The following is a 23,143-nucleotide window of genomic DNA, read 5'->3' on the forward strand; positions in this document are numbered from 1 at the left end:
GATGCCGCCGTTACTGCATGAGCGGATGCCTGTAAGTATACTGTAGTCTTTAGGCTTTAAAAGATGGGCACCTCAATAATGTCCCTTTTCCTTTGTTTCAGGCCTCGGGATGCTGTGGGCGTAGTTTTCCGTTGCCGCTGCACGTGCCGATGCACGTAAGTATAATGATCGTTGGCCGCTTTTAATGGCACCTCTAATAATGTCCTTTTTCTAGTTTTCAGGTGCCGGGATGCTGCGGTTGATGCGGCCGCTTCTGCACGTGCAAAAACTGGTAAGTTAAGATGAATGCGACTGCCTTCACCCGAACCCCTTTTTAATTATGTCCTTTGCCTTTCAGGTGCAGAGAAGCTGCCGAAGAGAAGGCAGCGGTTAGCTCCGTTGCAATCACGGATGGATCATGTAAGCGGGCGCGTCTGCGAGCGAGTTGCACTTTTCTAACCTTATGTTTATTCTTTGCAGGTTTTGCCGGTGACTGGATTCCGGGATCTGGTAAGTATTGTTCTGTGTCTTTCTTCATCCACAGGTTGCTGCGCGGAAGCTGAAGATGACTCTGGACCTGGAATGCAGGAGCCGACTCGGTGAGCGTCCTGCTGCTGCTGCAGAATAACGCGAAGCACGTGTTTTCCATCGGGCGTGGTTTAAATAGCAGAGAAGTGCTTCCAGTGTGTGTTCTTCCACCGGTTCCACCCAGGTAAGAAAAGAGTTCCTGAATGGAGGGAATAGTTCCTCCCAGCCCTGATGGCTGGGGACTTCAACCAGACTGGATTGTTCTGGGTATATATGCAGCATGGTCTGCCTCAGGTAAGTCCACCCAAGCATTATTACACTCTTTATCAATATGAGCCCGGCGCCTATGGCACCGGGACTGAAACCCTTCATGAGCCTGGCGCCAAAGGCGCCAGGACACGGTCCAAAGGGCCCCTGTAGTGGTCTGCTGGGTCCGGAGTAGTGGAAGACGGGTCTGCTTCCGAGGGCGCTGGGCCAGTCCTGGCCCCTCGGGAGTAGCACCCATGACAGCACCCCCCCTCAAGGCCCCTCCCAAACTTGTCCTCCCCGGGGGTTTTGGTTTATCGGGAAAGGTTCGGTGAAATTTCTGGACTAGACGAGGAGCATGGACGTGGTCATAGGGTTCCCATGACCTTTCCTGAGGTCCGTAGCCTTTCCAGTCGATTAGGTAGAATAGCTTCGATCTGATGATTTTAGAGTCCAAAATGTCTTTTACTTCAAATTCGGGCTCCCCATTCACTTGAATGGGCTCTGAAGGATTGGTCAATCTGGTTCCAGGTTGCATGGGTTTCAAAAGAGATAGGTGAAATACAGGATGTATTCTCATATGGGTTGGCAATTCTAATTTAACGGGCACTGGATTAATTATGGCCGTAATTGGATATGGTCCCAGGTATTTGGGGTTGAAGGTGCGAGGCCCTTTAAGCGATAAATGTTTGGTGGACAGCCAGACTTGATCCCCAACCTGGTATTGAGGGGCATTGCTTCGGTGTTGATCTGCTCCTTTTTTGTACCTCTCTTTAGCTTGTTGTAGATGTGCAGTCGCTTCCTTAAAAGCTTGGGTAATAACGGTGTGCAATTGATCCACGGCGGGTGTTCCAAGATCTTGAGGTGGATCAAGGTTGGAGGTTCGAGGATGAATCCCATAAAAGATGTAGAAGGGACTCTTCCCGGTACCCGAATGAACTGAATTGTTGTAAGCATATTCAGCTATCCAAAGGATGTCCTTCCAGTTACTCTCCGACTGTTGTAGCATGCATCGTAAATATTGCTCGAGAGTCTGGTTTGTTCTCTCGGTTTGCCCGTCGGTCTGGGGATGATGGCTGGTCGAAAGTCTTACATCGATTTGAGCTAATCGACAACAGCTACGCCAAAAGTGGGAAATAAACTGGCTCCCCCTATCTGAGATTAGTATTGACGGGAAGCCGTGTAGCCGGACGATGTTTTCAAGAAATACTTTGGCTAGGACTGATGCTGAAGGTAAGCCTTTTAGCAGAATGAAGTGGGCCATTTTAGAAAACAGGTCCACAATAACAAGAATGGTGTTGTACCCGGAACAGGAGGGTAAGTCTGTGATGAAGTCCATGGAAAGGGTATGCCAGGGACACGGTGGGATGTCTAATGGTTGCAGAAGACCAGCCGGCCTCTTCTTCTGACCCTTGTTTTGAGCGCACACACCGCAGGACATCACGAATTCCTTTATGTCTTTTCTCCACGAAGGCCACCAGAAGTGTCTCTTCACCTTTTCTGTGGTTTTGGCAATGCCAGGGTGACCCTCAATTAATGAATCATGATAGCAGGAGATTACCTGTCTTTGTAAATCGGCGTGTGGTAGGAACAATCGTCCTTGGAAATAAGGCAAGTCATTGCTTACGGTGAAATCTTTTCCTTTTTGTAACCAGTTCAGTAAGTCTGGTGAGGTTACAAGTTGTTTAGTTTTTTCTTCAATATCCTCAATGGATTGTGAAGAAATCAGACCCACGATCCTTTGTTCAGGAATTATTGGTACAGGTTCTGGATTGGCAACGTTATCTCCCATTCCAATTCGGGAAAGAGCATCCGCTTTGCCGTTCTTGTTGCCGGGGCGATAAGTGATCACGAAGTCAAATTCAGCAAAGAATAGAGCCCTGCGAAGCTGTCTGGAGGATTGAGCCTTGGCGGTTTTCAGATACTGCAGATTTCGATGATCGGTGATCACTGTGACAGTGTGTCTGGCCCCGAGGAGATAATGCTGCCATGCCTTAAAGGCTGATTTAATGTTACAAACTTGATGGTTGATGGTCGTGCAGAGTATGGGCAACCCCTCTGTCCCCAAGTATCACACTGGCAACACCAGAAATACTGTCTGTGTGATCTTTGAAGCCACAGGTGGAAGTCCGCAAACTCGGACGTGGGACACAGCCGGAAGAACCCCTTGAGCGCTGCAAGGCAAGGTGCAATTATGGTTAGAATGCAGGACGAGGTAAAGTATACGGAATGTCAAATACAAGAACACAATGTACCTGTGAGGATATGAAGGTGGTTCTGAAAAAGGCCGACGAGGCGTTGACCTTTAGACGGCTGTTGGGCCAGGCAGTGTGCAAGGTGAACACCTAGTGCAGGACCGTAATCCCAAATTGGTACGTGATCCGTGGAAGAAAACCAAACAGTCCGAGGTCAAAAAACATACGATCCAGGTAGATAAAGGGTTTAAGCAGAGCAGTCCGTTTGGGCGAAGCGTAGTAGTCAAAACCAGTAATCCAGAGTACAAGAACAGTTCAAGGGCCAAGCGTAGCAATCCGTGAAGCAAACCGTGGTCAGGCGATGGGTAAGTTCCTTGGAACGAAGAAGTGGGCGACACGTGATCCAGACGAAGAACAGCTGTGAAGCAACGCTTTCTGTTTCCAAGCGTCCTTTATCCATCCGGCAGAAGTCACGTGATGTATGCACGTAACCGAAGCGTTGCGTCGTTGCTATGAGACAGGGAATCACGGGATCCGCGGCGCGCAGTGACGCGCGGTTCTCCGCAAACGGCGCAGGCCGATGTGATGATGCGGAAACAACCTCCAGTTCAGCTGCCACAGACGTGAAGGGCGGTAAATGCCAGTCCTAACATTCTGTGACCGGGAGTGAGGGGTACGTGTGCCAGATCTTGTATGTCGGGTAGCAGGGTGAATGGGAGTTGTGTGTGGGGAGGGGCGTGACCTAGATCGTGTGGTCGGCGTGGTCGGCGTGACATTTAATCGCTAGAAGCTCTTTGTCTGTGATGGTGTAGTTGATCTCAGGCGCCGAGAACTTCTGAGACCAGAATGCCACAGAATGCAGTTGGTTAGTCTCTGGATCTCTTTGTGATAGGACTGCTCCCATTGCTAAGCTGTAGGCGTCAGTTTCAACGATGTAAGGGAGGTCCGGGCGTGGGTGTTTCAGTATTGGCGCCGAGGTGAATTTAGCCTTTAGCTCTTGGAAGGCTTGTTCTGCTTCTGCGGACCATTCAAAGCGTTTATTTTTTCTTAAGAGGGCGGTGATGGGTTGTACCACTCGTGAAAACTCTGGAATAAATCTACGGTAAAAATTGGCAAAGCCTAGCATGCTTTGAACGCCTTTCACGGAAGTAGGAGACGGCCATTTGAGGATAGCGTCTACTTTTCTCGAGTCCATGTGGACTCCTTTGGATGTCAGAATAAATCCCAAAAATTCGACCTCAGTGACATGAAAAACACATTTTTCGAGCTTGGCAAAAAGTTTATGTTGGCGAAGTTTTTCAAGGACCGCCCTAACATGATTTCGATGGTCAGCTTCTGAAGATGAGTATACAAGAATGTCATCTATGTAGACGACAACGCAGACATCAATGAGCTCTCTGAGGACATCATTCATAAAATATTGGAAGGCAGCCGGTGCATTGCATAGTCCAAAGGGCATCACTTGGTATTCAAATAGCCCATACTTAGTGCGAAAGGCCGTCTTCCATTCATCTCCTTCCTTGACCCGTACCAAGTGATAAGCTCCCCGGAGATCAAGCTTAGTATAAATACAGGCGTTTTTTACCTGGTCAAGGAGTTCCGGGATCAGAGGTAAGGGGTACCGGTTTTTTACTGTTATCTGGTTCAGAGCACGATAATCTATACAGGTTCTGAGGTCACCTTCTTTTTTTGGTACGAAGAACAGAGCCGAGGATGCAGGGGACTTCGACGGACGGATAAAGCCATTGGCCAGGTACTGGTCTAAATACTGTCGCAGATGAAGATTCTCAGGCTCGGTAAGGGCGTAAATCCTACTGCAAGGGGGAGTTGCACCGGGTAGCAAATCTATCTGACAATCGTATGATGCGTGGGGTGGCAAGGTGTTAGCCTGTTCCTTTTGAAAAACATCTTGGAACTCTCGATACTCTAGAGGTAATTGTGGACCGTCAGCCGTTACTGACGCTAGGCCAATGTTGGGTCGTGGATAACAAGTTGGTGTGCACTCTGGGAACTTTATCGTCTTTGCTCGCCAATCAATCTGAGGATTGTGTTTCTCCAACCAAGGAATCCTTAGAATTACTTGGAATTGAGGAGCCTTGATCACGTCGAACACAATTACCTCCTGATGCCTGTCTTGGCCTAGTATCGTCACTTCAGTAGTGGTATGGGTCACTGGTCCGGAGGCGATTTCCTTCCCATCCACCGTGGTAATGACGTCTTTAACCACCTTTGGACAAAGAGGTAAGTTCATCCTCGAAGCCAATTCGCGGTCCACATAATTTCCAACTGCTCCGCTATCAATGTATGCCTTAATTGCATGCAAACGATCCGGTTGCTCTGGGTTTACGAGGACCATTGGCATTATGAAGTGCGAGGTCAAAGAACTGGTTTTTACGCTCGGCAAGCGGACCTCTACACTTGTCGGGCGAGGTCGTTTCCCGGCTCAGGCTTTTCAGAACTCTTATCAGAAGCTCCCACTGTCTTCTTAGGTGGTTTCACCGGGCAATCTCGAAGAAAATGTCCTGAATTTCCACAATAGAGACATAGTTGCATTTGTCGTCTCCTGTCGCGTTCTTTCTGGGTTAGGGGACCCTTTACAACCCCAATTTGCATAGGTTCGACGGCTTCAACTCCTTTGGTGTGACTTTGAGGCTTAGGGAACACTCGTGTTTCAAACCTGGATCGATCCGCCTTTCTGTTTTGTAGTCTGTGATCCAATTGGACCACCAAATCAATGTACTCTGAACAATCCTGAGGAGGATTCACTACCTGGGCAAGGACGTCTTTGAGTTCGCCACGCAAACCCCTGTGATAAAGCGTGATTCTTTTGTCCTCAGGCCATCTGGTTTCCACGATTAGCCTATTGAATGATGCAATGTAGGCCAAAAGATCTTGATTGCCCTGTCGTAGGAAAGGAGTTTGTTGTCCAGGGCCTGCCCCTGGGAATGCCTTGCAAAAAGTCTTTCCATATTTGCCTGGAAGGTCGGGAAATCACGAAGGATCGGGTCATCCTGTGTAACCAGAGGGATCGACCAATCAGCGGCACTGCCGCTAAGATACGAAAGCACAAAGGCTACCTTAGTCTGCTCAGTCGGAAAGGCTGCAGGTCTACAAAGAAAGTGCAATCGGCATTGATTTATAAACACTGCAAACCTTTTAGGGTCACCAGAGAAGCGTTCAGACGGTGCCAATGGCACATTTCCGGGTAGGTTGATTTGAACAGGATTGGCTGAAGCCGCTGGGATATAGCTCCCTCCTGAATTAGGTAGCGGGGTTTGCCCCGCTTGTGTCTGTAATAACTGTCTGGCGAGATCATCAGTTCGTTCTTTTGATATTATCAATTCCCTCCTAAGGGCATTCGTTTCCTGGCGGGCAGCATGAACTTCAGCTCTTAATTCCCCTAATAACTGGGCCAGTTGGTCTGTGTCGGAAGTTTCCATAGCGCCTGGGTAGGAGGTTATTGGTGGGCTTCGCGTTCTGTAACGCTCACCTGATTCCCACGGAGGCGCTGATCCCGGCTGGGCTGCTATCATTTCTTCAATGGAGAAGCGTAGAGCTCGGACGACTCTCAGGACAGGGCTTCCTCTTATCGAATGTCTGACTTGCAGGGTAAGTTTTCTGCAGGTGGAAGAAAAAGGGTTAATCACCGTTTGATGGGATTCCTTCTCCCACCAATCGCCAGTTTCTCCCACAGCCTAGCTTTCTACTTGTCTCGGCAAGCTCTCACCTTAGGCGTATAAATGCTGAGCTCTCCATCCTGCGTCTGGTGCAGGGGTGCGTGGATTCCAGTTACGCACTGGATGAGTTCAGTGTTGAGGCTCAAGTCTTTTGCGGCCTTAGTTGTGGCACTGGTGCTGGGATGTCGAAGAGCGATGCCGCCGTTACTGCACAAGCAGATGCCTGTAAGTATACTGTAGTCTTTAGGCTTTAAAAGATGGGCACCTCAATAATGTCCCTTTTCCTTTGTTTCAGGCCTCGGGATGCTGTGGGCGTAGTTTTCCGTTGCCGCTGCACGTGCCGATGCACGTAAGTATAATGTTCGTTGGCCGCTTTTAATGGCACCTCTAATAATGTCCTTTTTCTAGTTTTCAGGTGCCGGGATGCTGCGGGCTTTATATCCGTTGCCACTGCACGTGACGATGCATGTAAGTATAATGATCGTTGGCCGCTTTTAATGGCACCTCTAATAATGCCCTTTTTCTAGTTTTCAGGTGCCGGGATGCTGCGGTTGATGCGGCCGCTTCTGCGCGTGCAAAAACTGGTAAGTTAAGATGAATGCGACTGCCTTCACCCGAACCCCTTTTTAATGATGTCCTTTGCCTTTCAGGTGCAGAGAAGCTGCCGAAGAGAAGGCTGCGGTTAGCTCCGTTGCAATCACGGATGGATCAGGTAAGCGGGCGCGGCTGCGAGCGAGTTGCACTTTTCTAACCTTATGTTTATTCTTTGCAGGTTTTGCCGGTGACTGGATTCCGGGATCTGGTAAGTATTGTTCTGTGTCTTTCTTCATCCACAGGTTGCTGCGCGGAAGCTGAAGATGACTCTGGACCTGGAATGCAGGAGCCGACTCGGTGAGCGTCCTGCTGCTGCTGCAGAATAACGCGAAGCACGTGTTTTCCATCGGGCGTGGTTTAAATAGCAGAGAAGTGCTTCCAGTGTGTGTTCTTCCACCGGTTCCACCCAGGTAAGAAAAGAGTTCCTGAATGGAGGGAATAGTTCCTCCCAGCCCTGATGGCTGGGGACTTCAACCAGACTGGATTGTTCTGGGTAAATATGCAGCATGGTCTGCCTCAGGTAAGTCCACCCAAGCATTATTACACTGTTTATCAATATGAGCCCGGCGCCTATGGCACCGGGACTGAAACCCTTCATGAGCCTGGCGCCAAAGGCGCCAGGACACGGTCCAAAGGGCCCCTGTAGGGGTCTGCTGGGTCCGGAGTAGTGGAAGATGGGTCTGCTTCCGAGGGCGCTGGGCCAGTCCTGGCCCCTCGGGAGTAGCGCCCATGACACAAGTTGATCTGGTGGGAGGCATCTCTCATATCTAATTTCGAAAAGACATTTGCCTCCTTCATCAGCAAAATCAGCTCATTTATGCTCAGTAAGGGATAACTATCCCTTACCTATAACTATCCATCACAACTTCAAGGTTTAGACTGCGTAAGCCAATCCAGATGCGTAAGTCGCCAGTGTTCTGTTTCTTTATGAGTACTATGGGGCTGAGCCATTCTGACGATTCCACCGTCTCTATGGTTCCTTCTTCTGGCATCTTGTTGAGTTTCTCTTGCAATGCAACTCCGGCACCGGTCTCACCCTCTGCTTGACTGGTACAGCTCCCTGTTTTAACCTTATATTGTGTACATAGTTCTTAATTTGGCCGGGCATGTCTGAAAATAGCTCTGAAAACTCATCTTTGGTGATCAACGTCCCACTTTTGTTTATGGACAACACTTGTCCCTCCATGCTGGGGTCCAGCCTAATTTGCAATTTGGCCTGGTCATCCCAGCCTAATACTGGTGGTCCATTTGCTGCGAAGTACACTTTGGTTTTTGTGACTCTTCCCTTGAATTCCACTGTCCCCACTGATGTATCCTAGGAGATTCACACTAAACTAGATTCCGTAAACCGTGGGACTGATGTTTGTCTTGTATGCCTCCACTCTTTTCTTTCCCACCATGCTTTTGTACAGGTTCAATAGTAGTATGGTGAGGTCTGAGCCCGAGTCCGCCGTTACCCTTGTTTCATGACCGTCAACTTTAAAGGCACAATGAGGCTTTTACCTTCGGGCCGTGAGGCTATTAACCATGAGAACTGTGGCTCATGCATCTTCATCAGAGTAGGCCTTGTCTCTGCCCTCTTCACTCTGGATTGCCGCAACGGTCATCCTCCCTTTGCAGGTACAAACTGATTCAAAATGTCCATACCTTCTGCATTTCGTACAATCTTTATTCCTTGCTGGACATTCTCTGCTGTTGGCTTGGTGAGTGATGCTGGCACATCTGTGGCACTTCAGCGGTTCACGTCCCCCTGCTGCGTCATCTTTGGCATTGCATTGCCCCTTTTCTCTTCTGCCTCCGGACTGCACCCACTGCACTTCTGGTGACTGCGAGTTGGTTTCCCACTCCTTGCACCCGCAGGACGTCTCCTCTACCACACTCGCAATTTGGATGGCTTTGTGTGACAATATCTCCTTCTCAAGAATAAACTTATCTTACACTTTTTTGTTATTCGTGTGCACAATGAGCCTGTCCCAAATTCTTTCTTCCGACTTTGCTCCAAAAGTGCACAATGCTGCCAACTCTCTTAACTTGACCACGTAATCATCTACAGGTTCGGCATGTTCCTGTTTTCTGCCATAGAACCTGATTCTGTGTAGCACGATGTTTTCTTTGCATGAAAACCTCCTGGCTATTCTTTGCTTCTTGATAGGCATCATGGCCTTCTCCCGCCTGGGCTTTCAGGTTAAGGCCTGTAAACGTTCTCTGTCCTTCTACCACCAGCGCATTCAACAACATGGTCTTCTTACGTGCCGCTGGGTAGCCTGTTCCCCCCATTGCTTCTAAGTATGTTTGAAACAAAGTGTCCTATTGGAGCCATGGAATGGCTGGCTTGCCTAAGACTAGCAGGAACGGTGGAGGTGATGTTGCTCCTTGCATTGTGGGGTACGTGGGTCACACTTGGATCCTTGTCGCCAATTATGTTGTGGTCTAGTTAAGGATCACACGCAGGCAGGAAGGTGTAGTTATTGCTATTTAGTTTCTCTACACACACAGCACTGGCTTCTGGCTCAATAGATACTCTCTCAGCATTATTGTCTTGGATGTAATCACAGTCCCTGCTGGATTCACCTGTGTCCAGTGCAGGAGATTTGTAAAGCAAAAAAGAGAAAAAATCCTTCCACTCCAACTCATGGTTCTCAGAGGATCTCCAAGCAATGCGCACAGACAAACGTCAAGCGCTCAAGAACTGGCAACGTAATCCCTGCGACAACACAAAAGATATATTCAAAACCATAGCCAAAAAATACAAAGAGGCCATCTTCCGAGCCAAATCCGAAGCGTACAACCAACGCATCACGGCGGCCAACTCTCAATCTAAAGAGCTATTCTGTATCTTTAAAGAACTAACCATACCGCCCACCTGCCCAGACGAGATCATCAAGGACGAGGCATGGTGCACAGGCATACAAACAGCCATGCTAGAAAAAATTAACCTCCTCCAAAAAAAGATATCACACCACTACAACTCCTTACCTAAACAAAGTACACACACACACATGAAACATAGTGTCGAAGCCAACAACATACACAAGTTCACTTTCAACGAAATCACCAAAACCGAGGTCATCAACATCCTCAAACATCTCAAACCCTCACTCTGTAAGGGTGACATATGCCCCCCAAAAATCATCAAAGAATGTGCGGAACAGCTCGCTCCTCTCCTCACTGCGTTCATCAACGCATCATTCAGGTCAGGCATAGTCCCAGACACCCTCAAAGAGGCCTGGGTGCGCCCCCTCCTAAAAAAACCCACACTTGACCCCGAAAACCCTAACAACTATCGCCCCATAACCACAGTCCCATTCCTTCTAAAACTACTTGACAAAGCCGCACATATACAGATCCAACACTACCTAGAATCCAACGCAATTCTAGGCAAAAGGCAATCTGGATTCCGTAAGGGACACGGAACCGAAACTGCCCTTCTAGACTTAAAAAATGAAATCACTAACATCCTCGACAAGGGCAAGCCTGCCCTCCTCCTCCTCCTCGACCTATCAGCAGCATTTGACTTGGTAGACCACGACACTCTCACCAATCATCTAACACAAGCAGCACACTTTTCCAAGAACGCGGCCTCATGGGTGACCTCCTTCCTACAAGGCAGAGCTATGAAAGTCTTCTCAAACACAGCTCACGCTGCACCATCCATCATCCATTGTGGGGTTCCTCAAGGCTCTTGCACGGCCCCTACGCTATACAACCTCTTTACTAAGCCCCTATTCGACAAACTGGACGCCATGGGGATCACATACACGAACTACGCTGACGACACGCAGATACTCCTGCCCCTGACTGGTAATTATCATCAAGACTCCACCTCCCTCCAACTAATCTACTCTACCATACAAGCCTGGATGGCCACCAACGGACTCTGCTTGAACGGGGACAAAACTGAAATCCTCATTTTAGGCCAGAAGCCCACCCTTGCCAACCTCAACCCACTCTACACTAACTTTAGCATAGACAACTGCACTATCCCAGTCCTATCATCAGTTAAAACACTAGGAGTTCACATAGATGCCACCCTATCGATGGATAAACAAGTAAACGCAATCGTCTCAGCATCGGCATTGAGCACTAAACTCATCAATGCTATAAAACCGTTCCTAACAAAAGAAAACTGCCTGTCCATCGCAAGAGCCACTATTGGAGCCAAACTGGACTACTGCAACGCGCTCCTAGCCGGCACCTCCAAGAACAACCTAGCAAGGCTCCAAACCACCCAAAATAATGCCCTCAGAGCAGCACTCAGCATACCCAAAAGAGAGCACATCACCTCAGCAAGGAAAGCCGTCCACTGGCTCCCAGTTAAGGACAGGATTACTTTCAAAATACTCACCACAACACATAAATGCATCAACCTCACAGCACCTTCCTACCTATCTGACACACTGTCTAGATCCCAATCCACAAGACCCACCAGATCCACATACGCCAACCGTCTCACCATACCACGCATCAATAGATCCAGGGCAGGAGGTATAGGCTTCCCATACCTGGCACCTAAGCTTTGGAACGCATTGCCCACCAACCTCAGAGCAGAATCTTCCCTCCTCTCCTTCCGGAAACAACTTAAAACTTCTCTCTTCAACTAACCTGTGCACCTGACCACCTCTGTGCTCTCTATGCACATGTACTAAAGCATAACCATTGCCAATGTAACCAAGGGCACAAATGCGTGTAAGAAACACTGTAACCAGCGCCACGATGCCTCAGGTCTGATGTGCGCTTAACAAATGTGAATAAATAAATAAATAAATAAATAAATAAATTCTAAGTATGCAGGGAGAGTGTTGGGCTGCCGTCCTTTTTTCAGCTCGCTGAGGTCGTAATGATCTTAGCAGGAAGCCCTGCTTCACATCTCGTGTCCGCTCTCGCAAGCCTTCCTTGAAGTCCTTTACTCTACACCTATGAATGCAAAATGCAAAGAAAAACAATAAACGCCAAAACTATTGGCCTTGCCAATGCTTGTTGGATTCTGCCTGCGTAGCACTAGTTCATTTTTTCCACTTCCACCACTGACTGTGATGAGAAAGAGTAGGACTAGTTGTAATGAAAATAACCAGTAACATAGTTGGCAACGTTTTGGGGTGCCAGGGCGGGTGAAAACACCCGATTTAATTTTGGACTGTTACAAGCCCATTGAATTATATGGGCGGACAGGGAGCTGAGCGTGTGAAAGAGCTGCTTACAGGGCGGGTGTTACCCGCCAAAAGCGTGGGAGTTGAGAAGTATGCTTAAGTAACCAGATCATTTGAAAGCGTTAGGTTTTCGTTTATGGTGCCCTTCTCTAATGTTAAGCAGTCACTGCCAAATTCACACTACTTTCTTTAACATCATAGCTCTCAACCTTTCTTGGTCCTTGGGCGGGTGAAAACAACCGATTTAGTATTTGGCGGGTGAATGCCCATTGATTCCTATGGGCATATCGAGAGCTTGGCGGGTGATAACAGTCCAGTGCTTACATATGAAACGTATACATTTTCATACTTGCCAACCCTACAGATTTACGGAGTAGGCTACTGCTTTTGAAGCAGCCCTACTGCCAACAGATTTCAGTGACAGATCCTGTTGCTTTTTACAGTGGCAAGTAATTTATTTTTTTATTTATTTTTATTTAATTCTTTATTTTAATTTTAGTACTTAGAACAAAACTGAACAATAAATCACAAAATATCACAACACAGCATAAAGGATATATACATGTAGGAATAGAAAAAGGAAAGAAATAAGCGATGAACTAGTACCTACTCAAAAAAGCTCCCCAGACCTTTGTATGTAAACTCAATTTCCCCATTTTCCTGTATATAAATTTCTCAATATTCGCTAAGCAGTTCATTTCTGTAATCCAATCCTCCAATATTGGTGAGACACACGATTTCCAGCTCCTCAAAATCATTTTTTTGCAAATAGAAGCACCTCTGAACAAAAATTTCTTTTCCGACAGTGAAAGGTCGTCCAGTAAATCATCACAGCCCAGCACCATAGTCTTAAAATCCAAGTCAACATTTTGGTTCAGAACCCCGAGACAAATAATACAAACCTCATGCCAAAAGCCACGAACCCTCACACAGTCCCACAGCAAATGTTCCATACTGCCTTTCTCACTCCAACAACACCAACAAACATCAGAATCAGACAAACCTCTATTTTTAAGCCTTTCCGGGCTCCAAAAAACTCTATTGAGAATTTTGATTTGTCTCGACCGTTCAGTCAAACTTATCGAACAAAGCTTCACATTCGCACACATCACAAGCCACAGGTCAGGATTGATTTCACAACCCAGTCTTCTGCTCCATTCATCTAGTAATTCAGTATTCTCCTTATAGTTCGATACTATTCGATGATACACCCTACTCGCAAGCGACTGAACGCCAGAAGTGAAAAGTTCAACATTCACATCCCCGTCACAATGCACTTCACCAATACATCTCTTCAATTTCCTGAAGTCCGAGATAGAAAAATTTTCAACAGTAAAAGTAGCACTTAACTCAGCATAGTCAATCCATTTTCCATCTTTAAAAACATCACTAATCCATTGAATTCCGCCAAGAAAACACTCCGGCCAAAACAACAACTTTCCATTGTCCGTTATAGCTTTATTCAGCCACAGAGATGCATCAGGCGATTTCAGAGCAACCGAGCCACACATATCATAGATATTCTTCCAAACGTCTCTTAGAAACTCCGTCAAGGGGCATCTATTACCACGTTTGCTAACAGTCGTGAATATCGCTCTTGGGGCGAGTGGGCCCATCACACTTGCCTCTGCCATCGCCCATTCACTAGGAGAATCCTTCAGAAAAGGAAGAAAAAATTGGCACGAGAAGGCCATGTGATATGCCTTAAAATTTGGGACACCTAGTCCCCCCTTCTCGACCGGGAGCTGGAGTTTCCAAAGCTTCAGTCTAGGCGGTTTCTCATCCCAAAGAAAGGACTGGAGAGTGGTATTGATCAACTTCCAAAAGGATTGACCAATTTTCAGGGGAAGCATACTCAGAATATAATTAATTTTTGGTGCAGAATTCATCTTTAGCGCATTTACTTTACCCCACAGAGATAGGTGCAGTACCGACCACCTTTGGACGTTCAATTTCAGTTCCTTACAAACCATACCCATGTTCTCTTCAACCATATCACTAACATCCGGAGTCAACCAAACCCCCAAGTATTTAAGCTTTTTCTCACACCATTGAAATCCAAACCCCACCACCAAAGACTTATCACAAAGTGCAGTCACCGGCATTACCTCCGATTTAGACCAGTTAATCTTATATCCAGCCACTTCATGAAACCAATTAAGCGTGTTCATCAACGAATGCAAAGACTAATCCAAGTTCCTCAAAACTAATAAAAGATCATCTGCGTAGAACCAAATCTTCTGTTCAACACCGTGAAAGGAAACACCTTGCAAATTCAAATCACCTCTCAATGCAATAGCCAGCGGTTCAATGGCTAGGACAAACAGCAAAGGGGACAATGGACAACCTTGCCTAGTGCCCCTATGTAAATCAAAAGATTCCGACAATAAGCCATTAGTTTTAACATTGGCTGTGGGGCGAGCATATAAAAGGGCCACCCACGTAATGTATTCCTCTCCCATGTTCATATTTCGTAAAACCATTAACAAATATTGCCAGTTAATTCGATCAAATGCTTTCTCAGCATCTAGGGAGAAAATCGCCACGAGAAAATCCTGCCGGAGAGGGTGTTGGGTCTTTTGAAGGATATGTATACTGAATCCAAGGAAGCTGGGCTTCTCCCGTCGTCTACAAACCATGCTACTATTTCAGTCTTTTTAAAGAAGGGCAAGGATGGTAATTTGCCGTCAAACTATCGACCAATCAGTTTGATAAACACTGACAATAAGATTTTGGCTAAATTACTTGCTTTACGGATTGAACAACTCATGCCGAAGCTTATTCACACTGACCAATCTGGGTTTGTTAAAGGCCGTAGGACTTCCAGTAATATCAGGAATTTGTTATTGACCATGTCACATGCACAGGATTTAGATGAAGACGTGGCAAGTAATTTATGTGATTCTAAGGCAGACTGCTTGAGACCAGCCCAGGAGAAAGCATGCAACACATTAATGAGTCTGTCTGTACAGTGTGCTGGTAGGTGATTACTTTGATTGGGCTCAGACCAATCCACTGACCTGTCAGCTACATGACTCTCTCCTGCACTCTTGCCAGTACAACCCTTAGGTGAACCAGAAGTGAAAGCAAATGGCAGAGTGTAACACCATCACACAGCATCTGCAGACAATATGGTGTTAGCATTCAGAATTATACATTTTTAACATTTCAACATTTTTCCATGTTGTGCTGTTTGTATGTTTTGTATTTTCCTGTGATGTCATTGTTATGGGAATTATTATTTTTCAAACTTGAAAAATCCTACATCTTTTTGGTCACAGAATGTTGGCAAGTATGCATTTTAAATAATTGTACTAAAAATATATTTTACCTGTTTGAAACATTATTTTAAAATATGGAAGATTATTTTTGATGTAATACTTAACATTAAAACATTTTTTAAAGCATTTGTTCAAATTTAAAAATACCGGAATTAATAATGTGCTCATCATGCATGCCGTGCCCATACGAAAGTATATTCAGTATGGCAGAATAACACATCTAACATGGCCACCCGCGTAGCCGTGACGTCCTTCGTCCCTTTCCACGACTGATCGTGTCACAGTCCCGAGCAGAAACATAAAAGACGGACAGGCGGAGACGAGTCGTAGCCAACCTGTGGAGGCTCCTTGGGTCTCTCGGCTCCAGCATGGCGGCCGAACCAGGAGCGTCCCAGTTGGGTCTGCTCCCACTTTATTGTGTAGTCTTCCACAACGCCAGAAAGCCATGTCGGAGCACAGAGTAAGCCCCGCCCACTGCGCCCACAGACGCCCTGGGACTGGCGGCTTTACACCATGCGCAAGAAACGTCGCGGGAAGCGTCTAAAAGAGCGGGGAGAGGAACTGAATACAGCACAAGGTGAGGGTGGGTGGGTCCGGTAACATTACGTCACAGCTTCCAATTTTCACTGTGATACCACCCCCTTAGCAGAGGACACATTCAACTCCGAGGGTGGGGGGCGAAACTCAATCACCTGAACAGGTTTTCTAGCCTAGATACTTCATTTAACGAAGTAACGTATTCTGGGAGTTGGTATTCCACCACTTCAAAGTAAACGTGCAGAAGAGTACTTAATAAGGTTGTATTGCCAGAAAGCCTCGTATTGTGTCAGTGTTATGGCATATTGGTAATAGTTGGAAGGTACCGAATGTACCACACCTGTCGCAAGCCATGGTCACATGTTTACTCTTCCAAGGAACCACGAGTCTTCCATAGACTGAAATGTTGCAACTAACACAATTTCATTTTTTCCCACTGACTTATGGGCTCACTGGCATTTCTAGGAATCCGTGTTTGTTGGGAAAGGGGACATATTCATAGCTCTCAACTCACCCGCTTTTGGCGGGTGTCACCCGCCTTGCAAAGGGCTGACTCACCCGCCAGGCCTCCTGCACGCCCATTCATTCCAATGGGCGTCTCACCCGCCAGAAACAAAATCGGGTGATTTCACCCGCCTTTGCAAGACAAATGGTTGAGAGCTATGCATATTAATAGAAATAAACGTGCACTATTTAGTGAGTGCAGGTAAGTGGCAGATGCTTTTTCAGCGTCCATGAGAAGGCGGACATCCCGTTATTAAGTGAAAGCTAAGGAAATAAGGTAAAGCCCAATCTGGACCTATTTCACTTTGAAGAGATACATTTTTCGGCCTGGGGCTGTTGCGTTTACTTTAATTTGGAACAGTTTGGGGTGGTGTTTTGATGGCCCCATTTAGAGCTTTGCTATTGTTGTTTTCATTAAATAGATGATGACAATATACTTACATGCTGACTACCAAGCAGGACCAACTAAAGACAGAGGTGAATGAATACACATTATGCTTATGTTTTCATTGAGTGAGCTGAATTACTATGCAGAATGTAGATCTAATTGGATGTTTTGGGTCCGTTTTTTTCACGTTTAGTTTGAACAAGGAGTGGTTTAAGTTATGGTGTTACAAAGCTTATTGACTACTGTGATGAAGTGAATGCCACCACGATTTACTAACATTCTCTTGATGTTTTGCTGTGTGTCCAAATATGTTTGTTTTTATTTGTATTTTCATCCATTGATGACACTTATTGTAAAACGGTTGAGCCCCGAAGGCAGATTTCATCCGAAATGCATAGGCATCTTTGAACCCATTTATCAACAACACTGCTGTTATGTCCTGTTTCCCGGCCGATGCGTCGGCGGGAAACAGGAGATGAGGGCCTCGGGCTACAAGGCCCCGCTGCGCAGCTCCAGCAGGAGCAGTGATGAGACGGACACAGAGGTGTTGCTGTCCTGCCCCGGAACTGCCCACGCAGAGCAGGGACGGGGCCTTTATTCAAGACGCCTTACGTCACCACATAGCGGACATTAGGCGGATATAACATTCCTCCTTTTTTTCCCAACAAAACATTAACATGATTTGAACAGAGAGTTTGGTAGCCTTGCGGGCTGGTCTTTTACCACTTATAGTCTGAGTCTTTCAGGGGGTCTGTGCGCAGTTCTTAGGGCATACCGTCCACCCCTGGGTGCTATCCCCTGACTCCCACTGGGTTGCTCACCTTCATTGTTTGCCTCGTCCACCTCTGGTTCGCTCGGCGGCTCTTCCACTCTGCCGTCCATGGGTGCATCATCTTCCTGATGGTAGCGCTCCTCTTCATTTTGCGGGTCTTCGTCTTCCTCTGGTCGCGGCTTGCCGTCAGTCCACAGGTCTTTCGGTACTGTCTTGAACCAAGACACGTTTCTTGTGACTTGTCTTGGTCCCCTCTTGGCTGTTATCATGGTTCTGTGCCTTTGGGTTATGGTCCATGGGACGGAGTCGTACTGGGTGTCCAACTTTGACTTGGATGGGTTTCTCACCATTCCCACCTGGTCACCGACTTGGTGATGGAACCTCCTGGAGTTTCTCTTGCTGCTCATGTGTTCGTTCGCCATGGTCCTTCTTTGTTCGGTGCGTGCCCTGTTATACATGTCCGTACCCCTGCTCGGGTGGTGTGGGATGGACTAGTTGATTATGGTTCCGTACATAATGTCCACCGGTGGTATCCCTGTTGTGCTGTGGGGTGTTACTCTATAATTCCTCAGGAATCGGTACAAGTTCACTCTTCAGGGGTTTGTGTTGACGTGAGAGAGGCACAGAACTTTGTTGATCGCATAAATTGTTCCACGTCGCTGTTGGCCTGCAGCCATCTGGGCATTATGTGGTGGTAGTGAATGTTGCGATCGGTGAGGTACTTCTTGAATTTCTCTCCTTGGAACGGTGGACCATTGTCACTCCGAATCCACCTTGGAAGGCCATGAGTGGCGATCATTTTCTCCATTGCGGGTATGACCACCTCTGCTGCCGTGGAGGTTACGATTTCAACCTCAGGGTACCTGGAGTGGTCTTCGATCGCCACCAATAGGTACGTGCCCCGCTGTATCTTGCAGAAATCCACGCTGATGACGTCCGATCTCGAGGACCCCTGCTCAGGCGATAGTATGGGCTCAGGATTGGGCTGAGCCCCCGTTATTTGGCATGGGAGGCATGTTGTGATGAGCTGCTCCACTTTTTCATCGATGTGTGGGAACCAGATACAGTGTCTGATCTGGGCCTTGGTTCTTACCATTCCCTGGGGACCTTCGTGCGCCAATGCCACGACTCTGTCCTGCATGCTTGGGGGGATGGCGATTTGGGTCCCTCTTAGAATGAGCCCTTCCTCTGTGATTGATGGGTCTTGTCTTACTGTGAAGATGCCAGCAAGGAATTCTTTTGCTTCAGCCGTTTGATTGTGAATATTCCGTAGGAAAAATTTCCATTCACCAGAGATGATTGTCTTTTACTAGGTCACAGCATGGGTCAGCTTGCGTGGCTTCTACAATGTCTTCAATGCCGATGGCTCTTGGTTTCATTGTGTGGACCACCTGACAGATGTGTTCTTCCGTTTTCTTCCGCCACGTGTATCTCCCCCGTTGTGGCCGCTCTTGGGTGCCTGGACAGGAAATCTGCTGGGTTTTCACTGCCTGGCTGGTATGCCAGCTCAAAGTCATATTGTTGTAGGTGTAGTAGCCACTTTCCGATCCTGGCTGGGGGGTGTGATGAAGAGCCAGTGAAGATGGGGAGGAGGGGTTTATGGTCCGTGTAGGCCTTGAACTTTCGGCCGTACAGGTGTAGATGAAAATGGCGGCAGCCCCACAGCACTGCGATTACTTCCTTTTCAATATGGGAGTACCGTTGCTCCGTCGGTGTCAGGGCGCGAGAGGCATATGCGATCGGCATTGACTCTCCTGTGTTGGCCACTTGTATGAGGATAGCTCCTAGACCCACCGGGCTGGCGTCATCATATCGTTCTGTCGATAATGTGGGATCGTAATACGCCATGGTAGTGTCTGCCGAGAGTGACGCCTTGATTTGTTCGAACGCTTCTTGGCATGTGGGGCTCCAAACCCATTTCATGCTGGCCTTCGTGAGTTCTCTTAGGGGTTCCGATAGTGTGGCCAGGTTGGGGATGAACCTTCTGCAGTAGGTTGCCATTCCTAGAAAACTGCGTACCTCCGTTGGTGTGGTAGGGTGCGAGGCAGCCTGGATGTCTGCTACTTTTTGAGGATCTGCCGAGATGCCTGTGCTGTTGAAAGTGTATCCAAAGAATGAGATCTCTTCCTTTAGGAACTCGCACTTGTCCTTGTGGATTGTTAGACCCGCGCTCTCTAGCCCCGCGCTCTCTAGCCTGCTGAGTAGCATGTGGAGCCGTCGTACGTGCTCTTCCTTGCTCTCTGCGTGGATGAGAATGTCATCGCTGACGTTGAGTACCCCTGGGATGCCGCGTATCACCTCCTGGATAGTTTGTTGAAATACTTCAGCCGCAGAGGATATTCCGAAGCTGAGCTGTTTGTATCTGCGTAGGCCTATGTGGGTGGAGAACGTTGTGATGTACCTGGAATCCCGGTGGAGTTTGAGTTGGTGGTATCCGGCATTGAGGTCGACTTTGGAGAAGATTTTGGATCCTGTAAGGTCTGTTACTATTTTATCGAGGGTCGGGGTGATGTGTCGCTCCCATTTTATCGCCGCGTTGGGGAGGCGCATGTCAATGCATATCCTCACTTTTCCAGGTTGTTTGGGTTTCTTGGTGACGACCATGGGCGACACCCACAATGTTGGTCCAGTCACTTCTTCAATGATGGCTGCTTTTTCGAGTGCCCGGAGCTCTTTCTCCACCTGGTTTCATGTGGAATGGCATTCTTCAGTGTCACACTGCTCGTAGATGGACGGGCTCATCAATATGAAGCTTGATGGACTTTCCTTTGAGGCATCCAATCTCTTTAAGGAGTTTCGGGTACTTTCTGAGAATGCTGTTGATGTCTTGTGAATCGGTCACCTCACATATGAAATTTATGAGTCCCAGATCCTCTGCCGCGTCTCCACTCGGTAGACACTCAATTCCTGCGTTCACAACATAGTTTTTGGACTGCAGTGATTTATCACCCTTGCTGAGTGTGGTCCGGAATCTTCCTACTATGGGCATTGGAGTTTTGCACCCATATGCAAACAATAGTGTGTCCGTTGTTTTCAGGACTGGTTGGGGCCATAGTCTTCTGAATGCGGTTAATGGCATGACGTTAACGGCTGCCCCAGTGTCTATGGTCATTTGCGTATCTTGTCCTTGGATTGCTATTTGGCATTTCCGTCTTCTCAGTTTCCTTTTGGATGTAGTCTAGTGCTGAAACCAGGTACACTTTTTTTCCATTGGTCGTTTGCAGCTTCTTGCTGGGTGTGTGTCACATCGTCCCCTTCCTCCTCGGTCGACGAATTGGCGGTCTCGACTCGGCGAACACTGGCTTGTTTCTTCTTCTTTCCCGAGGTTTTGTCTTCGGGTGTTTGGGGTTGTTGTGGCAGCCCCGATGACCTGCATACCTTTGCGTAGTGGTCTTTTCTGCTACATGCACCGCATGTGGTACCATTGGCTGGCCAGTTGCGTCTTCCGTGGCGAGGTCCTGCGCACCACCCACATTCCGTAGGGCCTGGGATTCTTTGTTGCCATCTGGGGTGCGTGCTGTTTCCGCTGGCCTCGTCTCTCAGAGATCTTCCTTTTTTGCTTAGCACCATTCTCCTTAGCTTCTCTGAGTCTATCCCATTGATAATCTTGCGTCGGATTTCATTTTCAATGTCGTTGAATTCACATGAGATCGCAAGTTTCTAGTGCCTGGTGTGATAGGCATCCAGTGTCACGTCGTCCAGCTGGATGGTGGTACAGAAGATGAACGTTTCATAGTCTGGATTCAGCTGGGGCATGAAGTGGAACGTCAGAGCGTCCTTGGTTTGTTGGTAGACGTCGAGGCCATCTGTTATCGCCAGCGAGTTGAATATGCGTTGAACCTCATCCCCGACATTCAGTAGGAAGTGCAACCTCATTTTCCTTGATGTGGTAATGTCTTTGCAATCCATGGCCATCTCGAATTTCTGTATCCACAGCTGCCACTGACCATCAACCAAGGATGGGTCGGTGTATGGGTCGAAAGGGCTGAGTGCAATCGTTGTCCCTCCTTGCGGGCGTGTGTGTGGCGTGGATGGTGATAAATTGGGGCCATTCTCGAGGGTGTGCTGGGTCAGGGCGTGGATGTGCCAGTTGCCATGGTGCGTGGATCTGGTGCCTGTCTGTGCGCACGTGATGCAATCCCCTCTCACCTTAGTAACGTTGTGTGTTAGTGTTGGACACGAGGCTTGCAGTTGTCTCCTGTATTCACCACCTGGTGGGCCCAAAGACAACTGTCCGTTGGTATTGGGCCTCCCGATGCTGAGGTAGTGGCAGTTGTGGGGTGATCTGGAATGATCCAATATTGCTTTCTTTATGTTTGGAGAAAAGAGAGATTCCAAAAATGTCACCGTTGCCGCGGGCTGTATTCGCTAGGCGGCATCGGGTGTGCCGTTGTTACTGCTGCCCTTGTCGCCAATGTTATGTCCTGTTTCCCGGCTGATGCGTCGGCGGGAAATGGGAGATGAGGGCCTCCGGCTACAAGGCCCCGCTGCGCAGCTCCAGCAGGAGCAGTGATTACACGGACACCGAGGTGTTGCTGTCCTTCTCCGGACTGCCCCCGCGGAGCGTGGGTGGGGCTTTTATTGAAGACGCCTTGCGTCACCGCGTAGCGGGATGTAAGGCGGATATAACTGCCTCTATTTGTTTCACTGCCTCTATTTTACATTAAAACAAACTGTGTTATGCATTTGATCTGATGTTTTTTCACCTTTTTTATTTGGTTCTCATTAAAAAGAAAATGTGTCTGTCAGTGAGACTGCTTGCGCTAAACCCACTGACTCAGTATTTCTTATGGCTCTCTAGCACAATATATATGTTTTTTTATAATTGTTCTAACACGCTTAATTTCGGAGACAAGTTTTTAAGTGCTAGACCGGGATTCAAACCTGTGTTGCTATGCAGTGTCTTGCTTCCAAAACAAACGTGTTGCCCCTGAGCTATCCTCCCAGCCTTATACACAATAGAAATGTCAATTCTTCCATGTAATGTTTTTAATTTTCCGTGTTTTGACCTTACAAAGGTCTTCCACAGAGAACGTCCGTTCTTTTGAATGTTTCAAACTCTCTCTGATCTCAGTTACCTTAAAGGGGTATGGTTCTTCTCTTTTCCATTGATTGTCATTGTTCCACTATTTCAAGGAGGGGTTTTGACCCCTAAACTTCCTTTACCCTTTCCTACTCTGCCAGGGTATTGACAAGTTTGTTACTTATCATTAAAAAGAGGTTTGGTTCTTCCCTTTTTATATTGGTTATCACTATTCCATGACTGGGTTTTTTACCACCAACATTTCTCACTTC

The 23,143-nt window shown here is 47.5% G+C and overlaps 1 protein-coding gene across 3 annotated transcripts in view; it reads left to right on the top strand.

The window, feature by feature from the left end:
• The first annotated feature begins 16,027 nt into the window (after window positions 1-16,027).
• The window catches only part of TMEM183A (transmembrane protein 183A), a 215,459-nt gene continuing 208,343 nt past the window's right edge, over window positions 16,028-23,143 (top strand). For all 3 annotated transcript variants that reach the window (XM_069633681.1, XM_069633683.1, XM_069633682.1), the window contains exon 1: window positions 16,028-16,224. In XM_069633681.1, the coding sequence (XP_069489782.1) occupies window positions 16,161-16,224 (64 nt within the window). In that variant the 5' untranslated portion in view covers window positions 16,028-16,160. The remainder of the gene's footprint in view (window positions 16,225-23,143) is intronic.

This window comes from Ambystoma mexicanum, chromosome 13 (genome assembly GCF_040938575.1).
Source record: "Ambystoma mexicanum isolate Mex_15411 chromosome 13, UKY_AmexF1_1, whole genome shotgun sequence".
NCBI lineage: Eukaryota > Metazoa > Chordata > Amphibia > Caudata > Ambystomatidae > Ambystoma > Ambystoma mexicanum.